Source organism: Procambarus clarkii, chromosome 55 (genome assembly GCF_040958095.1).
Source record: "Procambarus clarkii isolate CNS0578487 chromosome 55, FALCON_Pclarkii_2.0, whole genome shotgun sequence".
NCBI lineage: Eukaryota > Metazoa > Arthropoda > Malacostraca > Decapoda > Cambaridae > Procambarus > Procambarus clarkii.
The window spans coordinates 17,872,014-17,896,882 of NC_091204.1; the positions used below are offsets into that span (position 1 = coordinate 17,872,014).

The 24,869-nt window shown below is 37.3% G+C and overlaps 3 protein-coding genes across 5 annotated transcripts in view; 1 reads left to right on the plus strand and 2 right to left on the minus strand.

The window, feature by feature from the left end:
* Positions 1-1,421, minus strand: part of LOC123755459 (ubiquitin carboxyl-terminal hydrolase 31) — a 91,560-nt gene extending 90,139 nt beyond the window's left edge. For both annotated transcript variants that reach the window (XM_045738173.2, XM_045738164.2), the window contains exon 1: positions 1,150-1,421. In XM_045738173.2, the coding sequence (XP_045594129.2) occupies positions 1,150-1,280 (131 nt within the window). In that variant the 5' untranslated portion in view covers positions 1,281-1,421. The remainder of the gene's footprint in view (positions 1-1,149) is intronic.
* A 1,250-nt stretch (positions 1,422-2,671) lies between these two features.
* On the plus strand, positions 2,672-7,632 carry LOC123755454 (mitochondrial transcription rescue factor 1). Its single transcript, XM_045738151.2, has 4 exons — positions 2,672-3,305; positions 4,302-4,432; positions 6,166-6,238; positions 7,236-7,632. Exons 1-4 carry the CDS (start codon positions 2,943-2,945, stop codon positions 7,434-7,436), a joined length of 768 nt encoding a protein of 255 aa, XP_045594107.2. The 5' UTR covers positions 2,672-2,942; the 3' UTR covers positions 7,437-7,632.
* Positions 7,633-11,592: 3,960 nt separating this feature from the next.
* Positions 11,593-24,869, minus strand: part of Cog3 (conserved oligomeric Golgi complex subunit 3) — a 225,484-nt gene continuing 212,207 nt past the window's right edge. For both annotated transcript variants that reach the window (XM_069305525.1, XM_045738129.2), the window contains 10 exons: positions 24,383-24,706; positions 23,133-23,294; positions 21,715-22,389; positions 20,446-20,585; positions 19,577-19,843; positions 17,836-18,004; positions 15,910-16,056; positions 14,421-14,564; positions 14,016-14,222; positions 11,593-13,251 (listed from right to left, as the gene is read on the minus strand). In XM_069305525.1, the coding sequence (XP_069161626.1) occupies positions 12,994-13,251; positions 14,016-14,222; positions 14,421-14,564; positions 15,910-16,056; positions 17,836-18,004; positions 19,577-19,843; positions 20,446-20,585; positions 21,715-22,389; positions 23,133-23,294; positions 24,383-24,706 (2,493 nt within the window). In that variant the 3' untranslated portion in view covers positions 11,593-12,993. The remainder of the gene's footprint in view (positions 13,252-14,015; positions 14,223-14,420; positions 14,565-15,909; positions 16,057-17,835; positions 18,005-19,576; positions 19,844-20,445; positions 20,586-21,714; positions 22,390-23,132; positions 23,295-24,382; positions 24,707-24,869) is intronic.

Genomic DNA, 24,869 nt, shown 5'->3' on the forward strand with positions numbered 1-24,869 from the left:
CAAAGCCGCTAACAGGTATAGCGTTTCGGGCAGGTTCTTAAGCCAAGGATTAAATAGCTACTATACATTTGTAACAGAATTCAAGTTCAGCATAATAACTACATTACAAATTGATAGGATATATTATACATATAAAGTTGCATGTCTTAAGTGCTGTATTTTTGGTTCTACTTTTGAACAATATATAGATTGGACAAATTTGTAATTTATTAGGGAGGGAGTTTATTAGGGTTCTTTTATTTGTACGAGTGTTTACATAGATCTAGTCTGGCTATAAATATCAAAGATGTTTATTTCTGGTGCGGTACTTACAAGTTCTATTACAATAACAATAATAAATTTTTATTCAGGTAAAAGTACATAAACAAAATGAGTTACAAAACAGAATGTTGGATTCTTAGAAAAGTTACTATACTTTGCCTAAAGACACTAATACGCACACTATTTCGGACAAACTACCTATCAAAGAAGTTTTAAAATCGGGATTATAATCAAGGAACAAGGTTTTGAAAGTAAATAGCACAAGAGTGTGTGGAGAGTGAATTTTGGGGGATTTAAACAGAGACTATGTTGACTGAAGACGGTTTGTTATAGTTCCGACAGCAGATTTTTGCTGGGTGATGGGCGTTGGGTAGTTTCCAGTGGTTGAACCCCATGCACAGACACTGCATATATGCTACATATGGATAGACTAGCAAGTAGTATAGTAGACTAGCAAGTAGTATAGTGTAAGACGAGCAGAGTGGGGGAACATAATATCTGAATTTTGAGAGTATAACAACCGTTTGAGAGACTTTTTGGTTGTGTTTGTGAGGAAGGAAGGAAGCTGGACCTGTCAAGTGAGAGGCTTTCCTGCAAGAAGTTGGAAGTGGTGTGCAAGAGGCTGCCATACCTGTCAAGTATGAAGGTTTTCTAGACAGAGAAGCAATTCATGTGTCAAGCATGTATGCTTTCTATGCGAGAAAGCAGCAGCAGCACCTGTCAATCGCTGGCTTTCTAAACGAGAAGTGGGCGTGTACGACCGCAACTTTAGACCTGTCAAGTATGTGGGCTTCCTGCGTGAGCAGGCAAGGGCTGGGGGCTTTTCAGTCGTTTAGTTAGCTCTACCTATCAAATGTTGCGAGTTTATGGGTTAAGAAGTAACCGTACCTGTCAAGTGTGTGGGCTTTCTGCGTGAGGAGGAGGGCTGGGCCGGAGTCGCCGTCAGGCGTGCCAGGGGTGCTCAGAGACCCGTCCCCTCTCGCCAGCTGGGACGCCGACACCGAGCGCGCTACAGGCATCTCTCACTCACCACCCGCGACCTTTTACACAACTTCACAGGTCACCATCAACACACATGGTGACACCCGAGTCACTGGAGGTGTGTGGTGCGCACTACTTCACCCCGCCGCCGCCTGCCTCCCACTACTACTGTTGTGGGCCAAGGCATTGTGGGTAAACAAAGCCTCAGCGGCCTGCGGCACCACACCTTCAACATTTACTAGAGTAATATTAATAATAATAATAATAATATTTTATTTAGAAAAAGTACATACATAGATGCAGTTAAAACATTCTGATTGATTTATAGATAGAGTTAGTACATACAATACCTAAAGCCACTAGTATGCATAGCGTTTCGGGCAAATACCACATCTTCAACATTTAGTAAAGTAATAATAAGAATATTAATAATAATAATAATATTTTATTTAGGAAAAGTACATACATAGATGCAGTTAGTAACATTCTGATTGATTTATAGATAGAGCTAGTACATACAATACCTAAAGCCACTAGTATGCATAGCGTTTCGAGCAAGTAAAGTAACACACCTTCAAGATTTAGTAAAGTAATAATACTAATAATATTTTATTTAGGAAAAGTATACACATAGATGCAGTTACAAACATTCTGATTGATTTATAGATAGAGCTAGTACATACAATACCTTAAGCCAAAGCGCAAAGCGTTTCGGGCAAGTAAAGTAAATTTTATTCAGGAAAGTACATACATAGTTGTTTTACAAACATAATGTTGGATTTATAGATAGAGCTAGTACATACCTAAATAAAGGTATGTACTAGCTCTAAAACTAGTACCTAAAAATACCTAAAGCCACTAGTACGCATAGCGTTTCGGGCATTTATATTTAGATTTAGATTCGCGCCCAGTAAATCCTCCCCGGCTAGATCGAACCCAGGACAAAGCACTCCCGAAACACCAGGCGAGTGTCTTACCACTACACCACGGGAACTGCTAAAATTATCTTACAAAGTTCCTTATAATGAGTGTTTTTTTTATCCAAAGCCTCTACTGCTCTCACCAGATCTTCTAAGTCACTATTCTCAACTCTGTCTGCATTCAGAGTATTTTCTCTTTCCCTAGTTCCCTGCCACACTTGTGAAACACCGCTGGCTCTAGCTTAGTTCAAGTTCAAGTATGTTTATTGAGACAATAAACTACATCTCAAAGAGATAGAGTGGCTTAGGCTATTTCTACCCTCTACTTCAAGTCCGTCAAGGGGCGCACAAATCCAGTGAGTACAAATCCACAAATCACAGTACAAGAATCCAATTTAACATTGTAGGTTAATGTAGTAAGCACAGCATTTAACTGTTACACTCTTGACATTTTAACATAGTTTAGTTAGCCAATGTCAACTGCTAACTAAAGAAAATGGTAACGGTAATGGGGTCATAAGCGAGCGTCAGTCGCTCTCACCACAACAACTGTGGCCGGAGCACCCTGTGGGTGCCCTTAAATCAACAACAACACTCTTGTGGGTGCCCTTAAATCAACAATAACAACACTCTTGTGCAGTCACACGAAGGGAAGACCTTTATGTAAGCTGCAGGTATCGTAAACCCGAAGAAAGAGCACAGAAATAGCGGAGAAAACACCGTCCTGCATTTCAACCCTCAAAGCCACCGATTTCCACCGAGCAAATTTCATTTGTTACAATGGCATGGGCTTGTCACAACATTGGTCTTAATTGTATTTATAAACGTACAATAAGTACCATTCCCCGTGGCATTAGCATTCTCCATGCACCAAACTCAATTGCGTATCTCCAAAACTTACCGAGAAACGTGAGCTATAGAAGTGAAGATAAAACGTTACTTTCTGGGTTGAGCACCTGTGGCAGGAATGGGAGTGTGGTGGGCAGCCTCCACCACAGGTGTGGGGTGCCAGGCTGCCCTCTGCTGCCGTCTACAAGCCTATTGGCTGCCACCCTCCCCTGCCTCCACACAGTCACCAGGAGCAAGTCAAAAGGGTCATCTTACAACAGAAACAAGACTATGAAGGGCAAAGGTGAAGAGGAGGTAAGGTGACATTTTGTGACATATTACATCATTGCCAGAAAGAGTGTATAAATGAGCTACAATATATAGTTTGACGCACCAATTTATTACAGTATTTAAAAAGTTTTTAGCTGAAATTTCAATGCTATGAATATTAATAATTCATAGTAATTAATTGTGTCAGGGGACAGGCAGCCAGAACATATACATAGAGTACATGTTAGGCTTATATTGAGGTTCATTTGTAATTAATTGTGTTACCACTGGGTTATTTTGAGATCATTTCGGGGCTTAGCGTCCACGCGGCCCGGTCCTCGACCAGGCCTCCTTTTTGTTACACACCCCCAGGAAGCAGCCCGTAGCAGCTGTCTAACTTCCAGGTACCTATTTACTGCTAGTTGACAGGGGCATCAGGGTGAAAAAAAACATTTTGTCCATTTGTCTTCGCCTCCGCCAGGGGATGGAACCCAGAACCTCAGGACTACGAAACCAAAGCGCTGTCCACTCAGGTGTCAGGCACCTCTAATTTAAACCCTATCTAAACCCTAATAAAATTCAGGATAGCTAATTTTCTTCAAGAAGTTGCTTGTTTTGTTGTGGCCTATGCTTTCTGATGGGTTTTCCCTGGTTTTGGCTCAATTTCCTATCTCTAGGCTTTTCTCACCTTATAGAGGGAGAGCCAAATTCTGGTCTAGGCTCCTGGTATGAGAGGTGAGCTTCAGAGGCCTGGTGCATCTTCCCAACACACAGCAGTACTGTACTGTACTAGTGTTTACCTGGGGGTGGGGGGGGAGGGGGTGCAGACCACCAGAATAGGCCATTTCATTATGCAACACTTTTTTATTATATATTTATAACGTTGAAAATTCTTCACTATGGCATAAATTTCTCCAGTTATATTTGTTATACTACTAGTACTTATATATATTATTTTTATTTTTTTAGTGTTCTTCATGAATTACTTTAAATGTTTTATTTCATATTTATAAGGGCTAGTACTAAATTTTATATCAATAGTTTTCAGATGAAGATGTGGACGATGATGAAATGATATTAGAGTCGGGATCAGATTTCCGTGACATAAAGGCTAAGATACCTTCACTGCGGATGGATGCAATTTTGAAGGCAGGGCTTGGCATGTCTCGAAAGTAAGTCTTAGAATGATTATATCTAAATTGTCATATTGACAGATACAGCAACATTGTTCTTATCCGAGTTGTCACATTTGGTTGTTCCCCAAGTTAAGAATTTGCCATCATAGACCAGATTCATATAGTCAGGCAGGACAGCATTCAGGCAGTAGTGCTGCAGGGGAGCTTTTTAAATGTCCCTGTAGGGTCCTACTGTATATAGTTCTAGGGAGGCACCGGAGAAAAACTTAATTCAGTCCAAGAGTAACATTCAACAGTACTGTACATCTTGGAGAAGAAAGACTCCAAGTCCTACCAAATTATCACTCTACATCACATGTGATCACCACATTAAGCTTCAAAGTTCTCGTCTTCCTGCTTAATCCATACTAGCCACTTAACCAGCAGGTTGCAGCACCATTACTAACCCAGGGTTCTTGGATCCAGTCACATCACATTTTATAATTGTGTACATACATGAATATTTAGTAAATATTTAGTAAATATTTAGTGAATACTTAGTTGTATATAATTTAAAAATATTGTACTGTAAAACAATGTTTTCTCATGAGCCATGAATGCATCTAATGTGTCCCCTAATTCTCTGGGTTTTTAATCTCTCTTCACAAGGGAAGTTTCTAATGCTTAGTGATTAACTTTGTCATTCTTCTCTGTACCCTTTCAAGTAAATTCATGTTCATTCTATAATATGGAGACCAAGGCTGAACTGCATAATCTAAATGGAATCTAGCAAAGACAAGCAAGACAGTGCTGAAGAATAATATTTGATGCCATATTGCTAACTTTTCTGGAAATACATCCCAGAATCCTATTTGCTTTATTTCATACATTTTTACCTTAAGATCCCTACTAATCATTAATGTGATCATTGTCGTATTCATTCACAATTTCAACATTGTCCAGATTATATCTGGTAACTCTTATTCTTACTTCAGCTCAGAACCTCACATTTTCAGCATTAAACTGCAATTGTCAATATTTTGTCCATTTTGAAAGCTTATCTAGAAAGCTCATCTTGTAGAAATTGTGTGTCTTCTGAATTTATTTCCCTGTCTATTTTTGTATCATTTGCAAATTTACAAATGTTGCTGCTCAAATCATTTGTATACTGTACAGTATATGATAAACAACAGAGTCCTGCAGCACTCCACTTACAAGTTGTAACAGTTTCCCACTCGGACTTCATGTATGCTAACTCTGCTTTCTTTGATATTTCAAAGAAAGCAGAGTTAAAAAGCAGAGAAACCAAGCCCTAATCCCAGTTAGGATGTCCCCTCTCCCAATACCACTTGGCTTCTTAAAACCTGGCACCACATTTGCATCCCTCTATGACTCCAGTACTGTACTGTGGTTGACTCTAATGATATATTAAATATGCAAAAGAAGGGCTCACAAAGTTTTTCCTTATATGCTTTAAACACCCTTGAAAAATACCATTTAGTCCCTGTTTGGTTTAAATTTTTCTACTCGATATCTTTTCTCTGGTAACCGCTAGTCAACGTGTCCTCTTTACTGCATACATAGGTTTGTTCAGCTGCAGATATCATACTGGTATCAAGATCTTCTCTAGTAAATACAGACACAAAATACTAATTTAAATACTTCTCAATTCTTTGTCAGTTTTTGATATACAGTACTGTATCTCAAAAAAAAACTTTTAGGATTTGTCTATGCCTGCTCTGCCCTGCTATATGTACCTGTACTTCATAGATTCTTTTTGTTTATTTCAGCAAAATGGAAGGAACATTTTATAGTAGTAAAATTCGTGTCAATGGAGAGAAAATATTAAAAAAAAGCAAGCAGGTAAGTGTATTATTTCTGCAGTATGCTGATTGTCACATTTTACCATATCTTTTGATATACAGGCCACCCGCTGCTCTGTGAACATTTGCTTTATGAACATTTATAAGCTTTATGAAACACTGGTCCATTATCAATGTGTGTGTTGATAGTGCACCAGTGCTAAGGAAAAGGCGACCCATTACCTTAGAGACGAAATTAGATATTATCAAATAATTTTTATATACATTTTTTATAACTATAAATATATAAATATTTGTTATAATTATAATTTTCACCTCTGAGAGGGGTGAAAAAATTGAGAGTGAAAACACGTAAGGGAATGAATCGCTCAACAAGTGCTACCATCTTGAAATACAAAACACATTTAATCTGCGATATGGGGAAGTGTTGTTATACATTATTTTGGCATTTTCCTCAAGGAGTTCTGACATTTAAAAGTCAATAAGGCACAGGGAAAAAGCTTGGGATGAAGTTAGGGACTAACATAAACAGTGTTTGGAAAAATGTTTGTCCTCAATTTGTGAATAACTTATAGGATTTTGAGGAATTAGTTGCAGGCACTGATTGAAAAAATTGTTGAAACTGCAAAGGATCTGCATTTGTTCAACCATTTGCTTGTTTTGGGGCCGGATTCTAGTCCTGCCTTCTGAAAGGCACTCAATTCAATAGTCTGGTGTGTGGTAGCTGGGTTTGGAGGACTCCAGGTGGGTAGATACAGAGGGAACCCACCAGGAAGAGGCATTTCATTACACTCAACACTGGATTGTTAAATTACACAATAGTATGCCTTTTATTTGTTATGAAATATGCTTATATAATTGTATTACTATTATAAATTCAAATGAAATATCTTGGCCAAGGGTTAATGTTATTCCCAGTCTGGAAAGTGATGATTTAATTGCTCTGTATATAGTGGATATTATTTCTTTTGTGTATTTGTTACTGAACAAAGAGTCTGGAAAACTATTTTATTAATGGAAATTATTTTGTTCTGCAGTTGCTTGAAGGGGACGAAATTGATGTAATTAAAGGACCATGTGATCAAAATCCAGATTTGTTGAACATTTCACGTGTTGTCATTCTAAAGGTAGGCAACTTCGATGAGGATTCTGATAAAGTGATGGTTAAGCTTCGTAAATATCCACAGTTATTGATTGAAAAGTACAGCGATTATAAATGTGAAGATAACTTGTCATAAACAATGTTGAATTTATTAGTTAATAATACCTTCAGCAGTGTGCTGTTAATATACATGCATGCCAGGAATTAGAAATTTATTGGAGGTTTTGAATACAAGTCAGGAAATGTGTATGAAATAATACTTTTCAGAGTAATTTTTTAATACGATATTGTAAGTATTATTTAATCTTGAAATACAGGATTATACAAAATGATTTCATTGTTTCATAACCAAATTTGTAAAAATTAAATGTATTTGTTTATGGTTTAAATATACTGTACTGTATAATAAATGTTATTTACCATAATGTACTTTTAATTTAGATAATTTCATTATCCATAGCTAAAAGCTTTTGCAAGATTTTAAAAACAGCCCACAAGTAAACTGGGCTGTGGTTAAGTCCAATTAGGTATTTGAATTTGTTAAACTTCGCAACATTAGGAAGTTTTTAAATTTATATAATGAACTCTCAGACAAAAGCACTTTTGCTCATCATGTCTTGATTTGCTTACCTTCAACTTTTAACTAAAATGTTGACCAAACTACACACTAGAAAGTGAAGGGACGACGACGTTTTGATCCGTCCTGGACCATTCTCAAGTCGATTTTAACTAAAATATTACATAGTCTCCCCAGCTTTGTACCTTCTTTTGATAATTAATTACAGTACTTATCATCATGATGCTGGCATATTTATCTTAGTTAAAAGTACATTTGCCTAAGTATTTCATTGCCATTCATATAGGAAATTAAAATAGTGGCACTGATTCTACTACTCACAATTTATACTACTACTCACAATATATTATCTAGATTTGCCGTGTCTATGCAAGTACATATGTACATTACACTAGTACAGCTGATGAAACTTGTGTAACATAGTTGCTAAGTTGATGCCTTGACAAAGACTTGAGCACGTGCTCCAGAATTTAGGGGATACAATGGATTGGCCATTATGTATGATATGCCAAGAAAATAGATGCCTTGCGTTCATTGAATTCACTTCTTGTTGATAAAAAAAATCAATCCAATAGGCACTTATCCTGTTATGGTAAACTTTGCCAGAATGTTTGCCTGCAACTTTGCTTTTCATGCATTACATGAAAAGTTTGCATGAAAATGCCATGTAGGTGTGAAAGTTGCACAAATTGGTAAAATAATGAAAGGAGCTGCTGTGTAGGATGAGGAAAAAGCCAAAAAAGAAAAAAGTTGATAAAATAAAAGGGTTTTTGTGTATAAAAAATTAACAAAAAATAAGCAAGAAAATGGGATATGTGAATAAAAGATATGAACAGTAACAGCTTTCAGTCAATTTGAAAAGCATCTTTTTTTGACCAGAATCATTTGGTTGCTCCTCAATATAGGAATTCATTGTCATGTATTGAATTCATGGCCAGTCGAGCAGGACAACATTCAGACACCATCGCCACAGTCATCTTTTCAACTTTTCAACTTCATTACAGAGTCATAAGCTGCTTGGTAACTCTGGAAAAAAACAGAGTTTATTCCAGAATGACTGTTAAAGGCACATCGATATACTCAAACTATACCAACTGAAAGCTCAAACTACTCTTTTGAGAAACCAGCTACTACCTTGTGAAACCAGCCTCCCAAACCCAGTTTTGCCACATTTTTCTTAATGTGAAAAAATATTCTGCACACACAGGTGAATAAGAGATGATAGACTGGATGAGAACCAACTAAATGCGTTACTCAGAAAAGTGTTTTCACATTCACTCGGAATTATTCCTCAGGAATCACATTTGGTTGATTCCTCGGGGTAAACCTTGATAACAGACACCATAACCAAGATAAAACAATTTAGTAAGAAATGAATAGGGGATGGTACTCACCTGTGAAGTAAAGTGGAGTCAAAGAAAGTAGGCTTCAAGTCTACAACCTGGCAGTGTGGGGCAAGACCATACTGCATACTCAAGAGAATATAATACACAATACACAGGAATATAATTTCTGTGTACACCACAGGAATTATTTAGGCTCCATGGGAGAATGGGCTAATATCAATAAATAATGAACAAGTTAATGCCTTAGGTTTGGAATATCCTTCTGAGACAGTTGATAAATAAAGCATTTATTGTAAAGAAATGTTCTCTCTTAGTGGGCCTCCATACCTCCCAGTAACCTACTGTCAATAGCACCAGGGAGGCCTAGTCACCGACTGGGCTGTGGGGTCGCTAAGCCCTGAAATCATCTCATCTCAAGGTTGGCAGAGGAATATGATTTTCTTGAAAGATCAGCACAGTTGGCTCGCAAGTGAAGGGTCCTGGGTTCGAGTTTTGCACAGGATGGAGATACAATATTTGGGAATTTCTCCTTTTGCCCGATGCATCCACTTGCTTAGGAACACAACCCGTACTCATAAATAGGTACTAAAGAGTTAGGATACAACCCACAACGGTAGCATGAGGAAAGTCAGGGAAGACATAGGGAAACCCCAATAAGCCTAAAAGGCTTCCTGTCCTTGACAATGGAAAACAATAGCAACAGAAAAGATGAGAGGGCTTACTGATGAGAGACGACGGCAGGAGAACAGCCTGGAGCAGAGGCACATCAGCGGCATGTCAAACACCCCACAGCCACTAAGTACTGTAGTCTGAAGATGGATTGCCAAAACCCTCAAGCCAAGAAAAAAAAAGACACAGGAAAGTGTCTTTTTTTTTTAGGAAATTAAAAATCACAGCCAAATTGTTGAAAGGCCTCAAACATCATGGATAAGCAAAATGATAGCTTGAAGGCAACGAGAACCAATCACTGGTAAAAGATGGGAGAGCCATCTGCGGACCTAGTCTTGAATTCCATTAAGCCTCTACTTTCATTTCGACTGCTGTCCACTTCTCACCAAGGATCCTCCAATTCTCCACTTTTAACTTGCTTTCTTCATGCACTCACTCTGCCCTCTGCTGCTGTGAGTGTTGCAAGAGAATTTGGGGAAGGCACAAGTTCTGTATCTAATATTATAAAAAAAAAAAGAGAAATACAGTACAGTCCATGTAATGCAAGCACTTATACAGTAATTCTGGGATTAGGTCAGATAAACGCATAGAATTCAAGTCCTTCAGTGATAAGGCAGCTGGTAACTCCACCAAGTTGAAATTTCTGTTATTGTTATTCTATTTTATTTATTTCTGTGAAGAGCCTGTCATAGCAATGTAAATAAATTTTTTTTATATGTAGAAATACGAATTTACAGTGCTATGCAAGTTGGGTCTGGTAAAAAATAGTTAACTGGTCATTATTTTGACATACTGTATCGTAAAGAAAGTTGGGCAATTCGAATCCCTGCATGATTTGGATCGATGTCCACCCTATGTGATCCAAATTATTGAGTTGAAACAGTACCATTATAATACTGTACTGTAGTTAATCAGGAATGCCAAGATAGACAGCTGTGCCTCTGAGGTCTTTGATTTGACAATCACCTTCAACATTTTAGTGGTCATTTGTGCCGAGAGTGACCACCTCCCACAGGATGTCTGTTGATGAAGGGACTCCAGTACAGTTTTGGCAGACCTAGAGAGAAAGGGCACACCAGGGCCAGACAAGGGGTTGCCTTGTGGGAGGAGGCGGTAGTCGGCGATTGAAGCAGCACATGACAGGTGTAACAACAGTAAATAATTTATACTGTGAACTGTCGGGCTGTGATAACCCACAACGATACCACAGTACAACAGTAACAGGATTACTGTAACTGTGGTATTGTAGCAGTTGGTGGAATACTGCACTAACAGTGAGTTTAAGTACTGATTAGTTGCCATGAAATTTGATAATCCACAATAGTAGTGCACACAGTACTGCAAATAATTATACTGTGACTTCTGCAACTATGGTAAAGTGATGAACTACGAGGGTAACTTTAAGAGGTAGAGTAAACACCAATAAAAAATGGTAATTACGGTAACTACTGTTTACGTGGTGGCTAATTTGAAGTGCACTAATTTTAATTACTTTAAGTGGCATTATATTTTCCTCTTAACTGAAGATTATGATGGGAACCTTACTTTTTCCAAAACAAAGGTAACATATGAATTTTGTGGATGATAAATATATTGAAAGGCCCAAACACCTAATCCATGATTTGACTGTTAGTGTCTACTATATTTCTTATAATTCAAGCCACAATAATGACAAAGGATTTAATAATTAAAACATATGGTGTTTGTATAACTGCATATTATGGGACCCTAGGAGACCACGCTTAACAAGGCACTTTTTTAACAATATATATAACAAAAGAATTATTAATATAAAGCCATTCTACTTTAAGGAAATAAATATATATTATGGAATCAACTACTGTAACAAAGAGCAATTGAAATAAAAATTTAAGAACGAATATACAATGGAGTTTCGAGAACGCTAAAACAGAAGACTGCTCCTCATGGTTTTAAATTAATCTACCATATTGCCATGTGCTCAAAATGCTGATAAGAAAGAACAAATCCACACGGGCCGTGACGAGGGTTCGAACCTACGTCCGAGAGGATCCCAGATGCTGCACTAATCAACTGCCCTTGTGGATTTGTTCATTTGATGCATCACGCTATTGTGATTTCTGTGTGTGCCGATAAGCAAGGTTCGTCAACACAAGTCACTCAAGCCAATAAGGTCAATATGCTCAAAGCATCTGATCACAATTTTATAGAAAATTTTGAGCAAGTGCAAAATAAAAATTTTCATCCAAACATTTGTAATGAAGCATTAAGAACCACACTATGCTCATCTATTTCAAATCTATTTTAAGCTTACTCTGGGTAAATACTCAGCATTTTGGAAAGGAATCTTCATTAATTAAATGCTTTGAAAATTCTCTGTTATGATGATTATGAATACTATTAAATGTGCAAAAATAATCATTATCAAACTTCCAAAGATTTACATATAAAGAGCATTAGACTAGAAGTTTTACTTAATCCAATATATGAAGTGGAATGTAGACAAAAATAAATCACCTCTTAACACATGCATGGTGTAATATACAAATTATTAAACAAATGTATCTTCAAACCAATTTTAGTTTATAGAAGCACTCAAAATGCTTTGGCAAGAATCAGTATGTGTCACACAGTTTGAATGTAGATAACAGAGCACACTTTATGGATAAATGTTTGAAAGTACAGTTCATCCTAATATAAGAATTAAATTTTGTAATTCAAGTAAACAAATTATATAAATGGTTACATATAAAAAACTAAGTACATAAAACAATTCTGCAATAAATTAGGATGGATACTAATTTATATTCAATGGTATATCATATTGTTTGAAAAGGTACTGTAATTATGTTTGCATAGATTTGAAAGAAAATTCTAATAAAATTTCCACTGAAAACTGATTATTAAGAAGCTATTTTCCAGAATGTTGATCATCTTGTGTAACAAATATTACACTATATAATATGTACAGATTTGTATGCTATCAAATGGGTTAAAAATGTGATAAATATGAACTTTGTATGATCTACATAATCAAGATTCTAGATACTCAAGCTCTTTAAAAAGCAGTTAGTTCTGTATTAAATTCCATTTAGTATAAATAAATATAAACTTTGGCACCATTAGCTCCTAAAGAGGGATGAAAGAAGTGCCGAGACCTCTTCTTGAGATGGACAAGCTATTATTATTCTGTCCTCCTCACTGTAATTGTTTACTAGTATATTCTGCACCTTAGAGAAGGAGGCAAGGATATTTGAACGCACAGGCTTGAAAAGGATGAATTCAGTATCACGGTTTGCCAAATAAAGCTGCATACTGCGTTGAATGTTGGGCAGGTGAGTGCGAATATTCTTTTGACAGCTACTTATTACATCTGCTACCTGTAAATGCAGTAACATTATCAAGCGGAATATTTGTTGTATATTGTTTACATTTTAAGAAATTTATGTCATGCTTTTACAACAAGTATTACCAGTATAATTAAACCAGAACCAGAATCAGGACCCCTTAAAGGAGAGAGGAGCACGTTAAGACTGGGACTAAAAGAGCCGAAGCTTAACCCCCATCAAGCACAATTAGGCAAGTACCACCAAAGTGAACACACACAAAGTCAAAGGCATTAAAAACACACTACAGTGGCGCCTTGATTAACGAGTTTAATCCATTCCGGCACCGAGCTTGTCATGTGGAAAACTCGTCTTGTGAAACAACAACAAAACTGTCGTCGGAAGTGTCCGAGAACCAGCGGGAACGCTCGTGAATAGAGGGAAAGCTCGTCAGTCGAGACATTTTCTGCGAGTGGCTTGCTCGTTACTCAAAATGCTCGTAACTGGAGCTGCTCGTCACTCGAGGTTCCACTGTACTTGTTTAGGGTTTAGCTCTAATCCCAATTTTCCCCCCATGTCTTACTGAGTGAACCAGATTTTGATCCTTGTAGGCCTGTTTAAGCCTTAAGAGGTCCAGTTTAACCTGAAGGCTTGGCTGTACAAGCTCTTATGTTACAAGGAGCTACTGGGAAGAGCTAACCCAGAAAATATGCGTAACAAGCCACAGATATTTCTATTGATGAAACCCAATTCTGATGACATGAACATCTTGGTAAGAAAATTTTGGTATAAATGAGAAGACAAAAAAATAATCTTACTTTCTCAGGTACAGCAAATGGTTGATTCTTGATTATAATAGGTTTGACATTCTCTTCTTGGTTCATCTGCAATATGACTTCAGTCTTTGTCAAAAACAGGGTCAGTGGACTAGACAAGGTTTCAGTGCATGTAAATATTAGCAGTTCGCACAATTTTTTCAGTCGATTATCTAGATCTCTCTTTGAATCCAGCCTTTGCTCCGTCACCTGTAATGTGTATATTATTTAATCATCAGGACAGGAATGTGCTGCTGATATGGAACAGTGAACATGAGAATCCTAATATTTAGCATATTTATACTTGTAATTTTTTTTCTTATGAAGGTTTAATCATGAATACTATGATATAAAAACTATCTAGTATGAATACTATAAACTATAGTATGAATACTATAAAAACACTACCTGTGGAGTGCCTTCTACTATGAACTCCAGAAGAGCATTGTTGGAGGACAGTGAAAAAAGTCGACCTCTCTTCTGCACTAGTCCAAGTGCTGCATTACGAACCTTACTCCAGTCTAGACTTGTCTCGTGTAAGCATGCATCAACCTGTGAAACAATCACAAAACGCAAAGATTTAGCATAACCTTTCAGAGTTAAAAAAACAGATTTACACCAAAACTAAAATCATGTCAATAGCATATGCAATTCTTACTGAAACTAGACCAAAATCTTTTCTCTCACCTACAAATTGTTTTGGGGCAAATTAGTCTTTGGTTCTAAACACCTTATGAATTGCTCTCTTCTCTAAGCTTTTGTGCATCATATAAAAAAATTAAGTTATTTGAATCAGCAGCCCTTGAACACCCAGAACCTACTGTTACACTGGAATCATTTTCTCAATTTATGTTTGATAACACCAACATCAACATTGATACAATAGATGGAACCAACACATTTCATTCATTGGGTGGAATATAGTGTATTACTCCATTTACTTTAGTATTTTCAGCTGGGGAAATTAACAAATTAAAAAGTATTCCCAGTGCGAAGGTTGTTGGAAAATTGGGTGTCGTGTTTCTGTAGTTTCTTTTCAGAAATCTAAAAATCTCAGGATTACCTAAAATTCAAATACAACACCTTTGTACAACACATCCTTGTTTAAGGCAAGTGGAGCTGCTGTCAACAGATTATATGTGGCTTTATAGTGCAGGAATTACACTAAACTGTAACACTGCATTTGGTGTAGCTGGAAACAGCGCTGTTATAAATATGCGCTGACTGAACATTCCAAGTTAGATTAAGCTCCTGTCTCTCCACTCTCTAGGCCCTTCTTCTCAGAAACCATTAACCTACATAGAACATGGTAAGAACAACTTTTGTAGATAATTACATTTCCTTAAAAAAAAATAAAGTATTTGTTACTTATTAAACTAAAACCAACAGGAAATGAGATATTTGACAAAAACACATTTTCGGTGCCATTTTTTCAAGACGGTGGCTAAAGTTTGCTTTTCTCAAGGGAGAAAACTTAGCATCTAATAAGGACTTGTATAATAAATACAGCCTCCAGTTCTCTGGGAATTTCTTCCAAATTCACATGCTAAATGTGACTGCAAGATTCATCTGTAAGTCTGGCACTCTAGGTGATTAGCTAAAGCAGATCTATTTGATATAGCATCCCATTTGATTGGAGCATCATGAAACATGTGCTTATTTCAAGCAAGCAAACCTGTATATTAAAACATGCACAAATATGCATATACAGCTTTCTTATACAGTATTTGCAAATATAAACAAACTTAGAAATATTATTTCTTCAGCATATAATGGTGAACAATCTAATGATCATTTAGTCTAATAATAACAATCTAATAATCTAATCTAATAACACTCTAATAATCATTTAAATATTTAAGATTACATTTTAATATGAGAGCACATATGAACAAACCTGAAATGGTGCCATCTGTTCCCGAAGAATGAGGAGGTGTTTGATCTCAAAAAGCTGTGCATCTAGCGGAGAAGAATGTTTACTGATGGATGCAGAGGCCAGACTCAGGCTCTGCATGCATGCTGCTAGTGCATCCAGTGACATTCCCTGTTGCATTGATGGAAATAAAGAATTACAGTATATATTAGAATGCGAGCCATTATTCACCATTTGCTACATTTAATAAATCATTTAACAGTGGGCTCTGCAAACTTTGGACCGCTATTTAAATGGTTCCCTCTAAACGATAAACTAATTCTGTTAACGGCTCACCACCCTACCCAAAATTTGACTTTTCAGAGTTCAGATACAGATTTTTGATCTGTGTGAAATCCTGATCCTGAGTAATAATTTCCAGCAGATCATGTTTTTTTTGTTTTTGTTTTTGCAATTGTTGGGCTTTTAATTATAAATATATGAAATAATGCACAATATTATTTCTTTAGAAATGCTTTACTATGCTTGTCCTGTACTATAAATTGTACAGATAAGTTAGTTTGCGTAAATTTTTTTGTCTGTTATAGTCGTAGAACTACTGAGTGTATGTACGCATACCAGGCATGTGGTTGCCGTGTGTGAATGTGGTGTGACTTATCATTACTCAATCACTTCCACTTACTTTTCTTAGACTGTATCATGATTTATGAGTTGAAACTATACCACATGGCAAGAGTGGTGGTAAAAGTGCATTAGGATAGGGTAAAAGGAACTTCGTTAACCTAGATAAGAAGGCAGAATTATTGTAGAAACCAGACCATGGCATGGGAGTCCAGCAGCTGATAGAGTATACCATAGGTGTTTATACAGTTTCTCATATAAAAAACATAGGAAGGAGATCATGTCAGTAAAAGGGAGGGCAGTTATGGTAATAATAGTGACCAGAAAACATCGAATCCTCTCAGGATGAGAATTTAGATGAAGCTGTTTACCAGCAGTTAACACAGCATTGTATCATGGGCAATGAGGACTGTAAGACCTGTGTATGATAAAAGTGCTGTTACAATGTACAATAATGTGAAAAGGCTCATCATCTGTGCAATATTATGCATACAAGCACTCCCCAACTTATGAATGGAATGTGTTTATAAATCATGCACACTATTATTACATAATTCACCTATAACATGCTCACCTGTCCTCTCCCACAAATAAATGTATAAATAAATAAATACTGTAAAACAATTTGACTCCCTCCTTGCCAACTCTCACAAATACACACCCACTATGAACAAATCCACAGGGGCCGTGACGAGAATTCGAACCTGCGTCTGGGAGCATCCCAGACACTGCCTTAATCGACTGAGCTCTCTGAACTCGACTGTGATAGTGGGTGTTACACCCACTATCTCACCCACTCGCTTCATCATACAGTATAAACTTCGTACAAAACTTTAATGAGGAAAGTAGAGGAGCAAATTCAACATATGTACTACAAGGCCACAGTGCACTGCAAACCAGAGACATGACTGGGTGCATCTCGTTGAAACTTTTATAATGCTGAACTGAATAATTTGGAGGATGTTGATACAGAAAACTTATTCAAAAGGTCAGATGTAACACAAAGCAGGAGCAACAGTTTTGGAGCAACTAGAAATCACAATGTAGGACAGAAAACAGGAGATGCTTTTTCACTTACAGGATGAGGTTCTTTATGTCCTGCCAAATATAATGAATAAAAAACAAAAAATAGGAAATTAATATTTAGTTGCCACTGAACACCTACTTTCAAGGTTACTCTGAAAAAGAAACAGTATTCATCATAATAAGTTACCCTGATAATACTACTTATAATTAAAAAACAAACGAGCTTGATTATGATGCAAATCATGCAACCTTAAGAGCAACTTGTGTGCTACTGTAAGTGTTAACAGAATTTTCTTTTGTTACCTGAAATATGCTTCTATCAACACATCGATAGAGCTTAAATAAACACATAAGAGTGCGCCGGACAGTTGGATACCACATGCCATGTAAATCTGCTGGTGATGTGCCCACACGAGAAAACCTTTCCTCTGCTGCCCTCGTGATATTAGCAACTTCTTCACTGGTAGCAGATCTGAAAAAAAAATATTGTGTTTAATTCCACTCACACTGCATGTTTATTGCCAAGTATTCCATTTGGCTTTGGAAGTATGTCAAGGTTTCTACCCTGGCAGTTTACTTCTCAATTTCACCTGCATGCTGTCAAATGGCTATGCACCTAGCTTGTCAATCCCACAACTTGACAGCCTCAGTCATTTTGTTAGGAAGACAAAAAATCTGAAGCCCCCCTTTAAAAGGAAAGGGAAGAGAGGGTCCAAAGAGTCACCATAAACCCACCAGAATGAGATCTTTCGTTTAATACTGGTTTTCTGGAAGGGCTGCTATGGTGGTACCTTGTTGCTGTTGCCGTGAAGAACAAAAGAAAACAGGTAGAAGGGCAATAAAACAACCCATGTGAAAGGGGAAGGTAGGAATGAAAACTACCCCAAAACCACCTAAGTCTAGTGCAAACCAGGAACATTCACAGAGTAATGACCCAGAAGCACTTTAAGGGACTACCAAAACCCACACACCAGAAAATGTACCCAAGACATTCGTAAACACTGCAGATAGCTTCCCAAAACTACCTCACTGAGATAGCCCCTAACTACCAGATCGCATCAGCTGTAGAGCTCAGTACCCCCTACCGGTGACCAGAGCCAGAACTGTATAAATTAAATCTGCATCAACTAATCATCAATGAACTATAATTAAGCACTCTAATATACAGTATAAAGATAATGCAAGCTAAATATTTATTTTAAAATATCAACAAATATAAATTAGCCTACTTGAAAACAAAAACTTAAGACCTTTAAATTTACAAAACACTCCTCCCTTACTGAATTCTGTTGTGGCAAGAAATATGCTTTTCAATGTGACTTGGACATACAGTGTTCCTCTCACCTACCGAGATCAGTGTCCAGTTCTGCATCAATGAGTGCCACTATATCGGTACATTACCTTGTTTCGTCCATGACAATGCTTCAAAATTCTCTGCACAAAGGAAATGTGTACACTGGAGTTATTTTACATCATTGCTCCAATGTGCTCTCCTGGTGAGTTTTGCATTTACTGTTGAATGTATCAATGATGATGGTTATCTATGTGGATTGCTCTCACCATTAGCTCTCTGGTATGACTTGATGTTTTAGGTTACTTCTTGACAGTTTTCCAGGATCAGAATAATAATATTAACAATTATCTTCCGCCATCTCAATGATATAAAGGTTTATACTGAACATCGGAAATAAAGCATAGTTTTCTGGAAAATCACATCCTAAGCTATGATTATGTGTATGCGATGCCATCTGATGGAAATCAAGAGTAATTAGAATTCTAGAGGGTATTACAGATTGGACTGAGAATTCCCCACTATTGTCAATAAAATAGTATGACCTTACAGGAAAATTTTAGATGATCCCTGTTATGCTAGTGATGTATGTCAGCCCTTCCTGACTACATTATCCTGTCCATGGGACTAATAGATCCTTATATAAAGAAGCCAATACATCTGAAAGTAAATTACTTGGCAATATAGTCTAGCTAAGAAATACTGTACAAGGCAAAATGAATAATTATTCAAAAATGGTAATACAGTACTTACTTTATGGAAGACATGGAAGAAACAGAAGCATTGCGAGAATGATTTTTCCTCTGAATTGCTATACTCTCAGCAATGTTTTCCATCATTTGAAGCTTATTAGGATATGCAAGATCTCCTGGTGATGGACGGTAGTTGGCAATATCTGTATTAACATAGATGTGAGCACGATAAACCAAGCGCTCTTGTGCATCTTCTAGCATCTGGTTAACGACTGAAGTGAGAGGAGCTAGTTGTGTTGGATTGTTCTGCAAGTGCTCCTCTATCATCCTGCAAAACATACAATTTTGAAACATATTGGCTAGAGATTTCACCATCTCTCCAATGTCAGCATTATCTTGATCACATGACCCTCTTTATGTGCTCAAAACATGGACAGATACATTTTAAAATGTAAATGTTGTGGACATTATAACTCGTCAATAAACTACAGTACCTGATGTAAGGGGCAAATCCGATTTATTGCATTAGGAATTTTGTTGCATCGGAAACCTCCACCCTCAGACCCCTATTTTGCCATTTTTTTTCTTTTGGATACAAATACTGTGTTGAGTGTTTTAGAAATGTTTGGTAAGTAAAGAACCCAGTTACTGGTTAAGTGATGCCGTTACACCCCCATACAACATATGAGTTATGTGGATTATATCCATGCATAATGTATGAATTCATTACATGTTATATTTGTGGCTGGAAATTGGAGGGTCAATTAAATATTAACAATGTAGTGTTTTTATTAAGTGTGGAAATGTGGACTTTTATCTGATTTGTTCAGTTTTTGATTTAGATATTTTTCCCAGAACATAATCCCCACACATCAAGGACTGCTTGTGAGTTCCTAATATGTTGCAGTATAATATGGAGATACAACTTACCCTCTTCTGAGAATGTTGCAGAGTTCTGAGAGTGTCTCCAAGTGGTCAACATGGATGATGATAGGCCGTAAGACATCATATAGCCCTGTACAGAGCCCCTGAAGAAATGTATCCAAGTCTGGAGTCCCAGCTGTAAAAAACTGAAAAGTTTTCCAGTTTTATTATTAAAATATGTACACCAACATAAATACAATGATGAAATGTGTCCCTAAGTTTATGTCAGTGGCCTGCCAGGGACAGTTTGAATATGAAACGTTCTCATGACATCTCTACCGACGAGGGACAAGCAATCTTTTCAGTACAGTGCCGCCTCCAAAACAGATAAGATCACTTCAGATCTTCTAGATTTGTCTATTAATCATTAATCTTTCTGGATTTGTCTAATAGCAAGTGATATAATACATGTTTATGTATACACATATAAACATACAAATAAATAAACATACATATAAATAACTTGTGTACCTAGAAATAATAATCACACACAATTTTAAACATTAATATGTTCACTTAAGAATAGGAGAAGAAACATTCACTCCAAGGGCAAGTACGAGGCTCAGCCAAGGCCAAGCAGTTGGTGGCAACGGTATTGGGCATGGGTCTGTGCTTCATAAAAGGCCAATGCAACTGGCACAGAAATGGATGACAACTGGTGAAGATACAAAAAGCCATAAAGACCACCAGACCACCTCATACTGGAGTCAGGGGAAAACAGCATATGTAACACTTAAAGAAATGCAACTGGGTCCCCATTTAGGTGGCAGTACAAATTATTTTAAAACTACAAACACGAAGATCATTGATTTGGATTTTCTCAGATACGTCAGTCTGCCTATCGTCTGGAAGATGTGGAGCTTCGGCAATGGCAGAAAATGAGGACAATGAGTGAGAAGGGCTGGAACCAAGAATGAATTGGCCAAAGAGGAGCAAACAGATTGACGTGACCAGTAACACTCTCCATTCTGACTAAAAAGATGAGGAGCTGGAGTAGAAGAGTGAGAAGTTTTGTACCAGACTCATGAGTGAGGTGGGCAGACAAGTGTAACTCTTGGGTGGCCTCAGTATTTGGCCTTTCACTGCTCCTTACATTATTTAGTATGGTTGATTGTTGTACTGTATATACAGTAGTAAGAAAAACAAAAAAATAATAAATAAGGCATCACTAATAAAAATACTGCATCATAAATATGGCTAGAGCCCTCAATATTTTACAAATAACTAAACTAATGAATGCAGAAAGCTCTTCAAACAACAATAATCATATCTCACCTGATGAAAGAGTGCATGTTCATCCTCACATACATGGATGAGAAAGGCACACCCACTTCGCACCAATGTGCAATAATCTCGTTCATATTTCTGCGATAACTGAGAAACTGCATCGGCAACACAAGGACCCATGAGTCTTTGTCGCTGAGAAAAGTAACACTGGTGGCAGTCACTAAGAAGATTTGTGTACTCAGGGCTAGTTTCAACTCTGTCTTCAATTTCTGCCATCAAGGATTTAATCCTAGGGGCATTAGTCCGAAATTTTCCATAGTAAAGAACAGCAGCATTGTCAGTGGTTGGTTTTTCTGTGCCAGGCTTACACAATACTTGCTGCGTAGCATTTTCTAAAGACTTTGTTACATATGACTTTACCATACCAAGAGCCCTGCTCAAGCAATGTTTATATTTAGCTAAATACAGAGAAGACTCTTGAAATGTTGGATTTGTATTCATATAACCAATACACTCATCAATTTTGGCTAGCAAAGGGATAAATCCTTCACTTGTAACTTGAAAAGCTGGAGAATTGAGCTTCTGGCTGATTCTATCTACCTCCTTAAAATAAGTAAGTTTACTTTCAATTGTGTCTGCTTTGTTGGTGAGTTGTGTCTGCTCTGCCAGCAAGTGCTCACAATCAGTATGAAGAGCACCAGTCTTATTTGATACACTGGTATACTGAAAAGCAAAAAATTTTTTTATTTAAACATTTAATTAAATTCATAGTTATTCTATAATATTTTATTGTGAATACCTGACAATAGACAAATAAATTGAGCATTAAATGTATTGAAACATTCTTTTCTGGTGGGCGCCAAATAGTTCCCAAGCTTGGTTCCAGTAACACCAAGCCTTATTACAACACATCAGGCTTCAGAGACCCAACATTGCACTATGATAGCCAGAATTAAAATCTGGTTCACTTAACAAGGCATGGGGAGCAAGGAGGGAATGAGAGCTCAGCTGCTAAACTGTGGAAAACCAACAAGAATGCATAGGTACAACAGAAGGAGCACTTATCTCTGCACATGAAAATACAGAGAAGGCTTTAAGGGTAGCAAACCTTTTAATTAATAATACCCACTGGAATTAAAGCCTCATGTATCAGGGAGTACACCCCCTCCCCAGTGTCTCAGATTTGAAAAGTGAACCCCCCAGTGTCTCGGGTTTGGAGAGGGAATACCTAGTATCTTGGGTTTGAAAAGTGTACTTCCTCCCCGGTTTCTTGGAATTAGAATGTGAACCTCGTATTTCAGGTTTAGAAAGTGAACTTCTGTGTTTTTTATTCACATGTGAACCATGTGGAGGGGTTATGAAGTAATCCATCTAAGTTTCAGCTTGCAAACTTTCTACATATAATTAAAAAAAGTGAACTTTCTAAATAAGACTCATGAAGTGATCCTTCTACATAAGCTTATTACCTGTGAAGAAAGATGCTGAAGGTTATCAAGGGCATTATCAAGCTGAGCAAGTAGCGTGTGACATTCCAATCGATGGGCTTCCAATTGATTTACATAGTCACGATAAGGTCCATCTTGCTCTTCACACATGTCTCTCTCCACTTCAGCAAACCAAGACAAGAACTGGGAAAGTAAATATATGCTCTAATTAAAATTGATAAAACTGGGACTGCTCAAAATACTGTAAGAATATTTACATCTGAAGAACATAAGAATAAAAGCAACTTCGGAAGCCTGTTGGCACAAAAAAAAATTCCTATTCATATCCAACCAAATTTATTCATGTACAGTATATCTAACCTATATTTGAAACAATCCATTGATGTGACACCTATTATATATTTTACCCATCAGTGTGTTTCATAAATCTACACCCCAATTACCAAACCAGTATTACACAGTCTTTCTGGAATCTAAACTTACTCAGTTTGAATCCATTGTTTAGAGTTCTATATATTTTATGTTTAGATATTTAGCATCCTATTAATATTGGCTTTTTATTATATTCTTTCATCAATTTAAATATTCAATCATGTTGCCCTTACTCTCCAACTGTCGAGAATTAATGTAGACAAAACTCAAGCACTGAATGTGCTCAAGTTTTGAATGTGCCCATTCCAAACTGAATGTGCTAAACTAACATCGCAATGAGAAAATATTGAAAAAGTGAAACACCCAAAATGATAATTGGAACAGGCTAATTACAGCTACCCAACTCCCCTGGTTGCCTCCTGAAGATAGCCCAGATTGTCCAGGTTCCCAGGCAGTTGGTCCCTTCACTCTCAGACTGCAGCTTCCACAAGGAAAGGAGGGAAATAGGATGGGAACAGGAAGCTAAGGTACTGCCCAGAAAAGGGAATTTCCTTATACTCATCGCTCTATTTTTGGACAAGCCCCCTCGTAGGTCCTTTGGAGCTTACTCCCAATGGCACCAACAGCAGTTGCAAGGTATCTAAAATTACACCCAATTTAAAATCAGTAAACAAAAAATGATTTTACACATATGGTTCCAGGCCATATGTGTAAAAGCAGCTGTTCTGGTGAGGGTCACAAAAAATATTATAAATTGCCATATGATATGCATGCCACTACAGCACTAGTTTTGGACAGGCCCACAGCCAAATTTACAATCTTCCACAGGACCCATTAATGAGAAAGCCTAGTACATATTCACACAGGTCTGGTACTCACATAACCAATACAATATTTACCTGCTGACTTGATTCTATATGTACTTCTCCAAGTTTCAAGCGAGAGAGACTGCCAGGAAGGTTAGACTCTGGTGCTTGGTCGGGTGTGGGGCCGCCGCTGGCACCATCCACCTCATCACCCAAGGTCTCCTCCGTCACCTCCGCCGGCAGCGCCCTCCACCCTGACACCGCCGTCAACTCGATGATGGAGTCACGCTCCTCCGGCGTCAGCGGCGCCAGGGGTGTCCTGTCATCTTCCCAATTTGCAAAATTGTCTCGTACCCGGGCAATGTTTACATCTGCCACGTCTTCCATTTTTGTTTTGACAGCTACGTTATGCTCTCGCTGGAAATTTAAACATGCGGTAAATATGTATTAATACATTTTCATTTAAATCTATATTATATACAACATAATTAAATAGAAAATAAAGTACTCTTTATTTTATTTTATTATTAGAATGTGGCATTGTTATTATGATTTTTGTAATGGTGTGGGTGAGCGAGCG

Excerpts from the sequence above, each read along its gene's own strand:
- LOC123755454 (XM_045738151.2), top strand. The coding sequence starts at position 2,943 with ATGGCATGGGCTTGTCACAACATTGGTCTTAATTGTATTTATAAACGT. Across the intron at positions 3,306-4,301 it reads AGGGCAAAGGTGAAGAGGAG|TTTTCAGATGAAGATGTGGA; the intron begins GTAAGGTGACAT and ends TTATATCAATAG. Across the intron at positions 4,433-6,165 it reads GGGCTTGGCATGTCTCGAAA|CAAAATGGAAGGAACATTTT; the intron begins GTAAGTCTTAGA and ends TGTTTATTTCAG.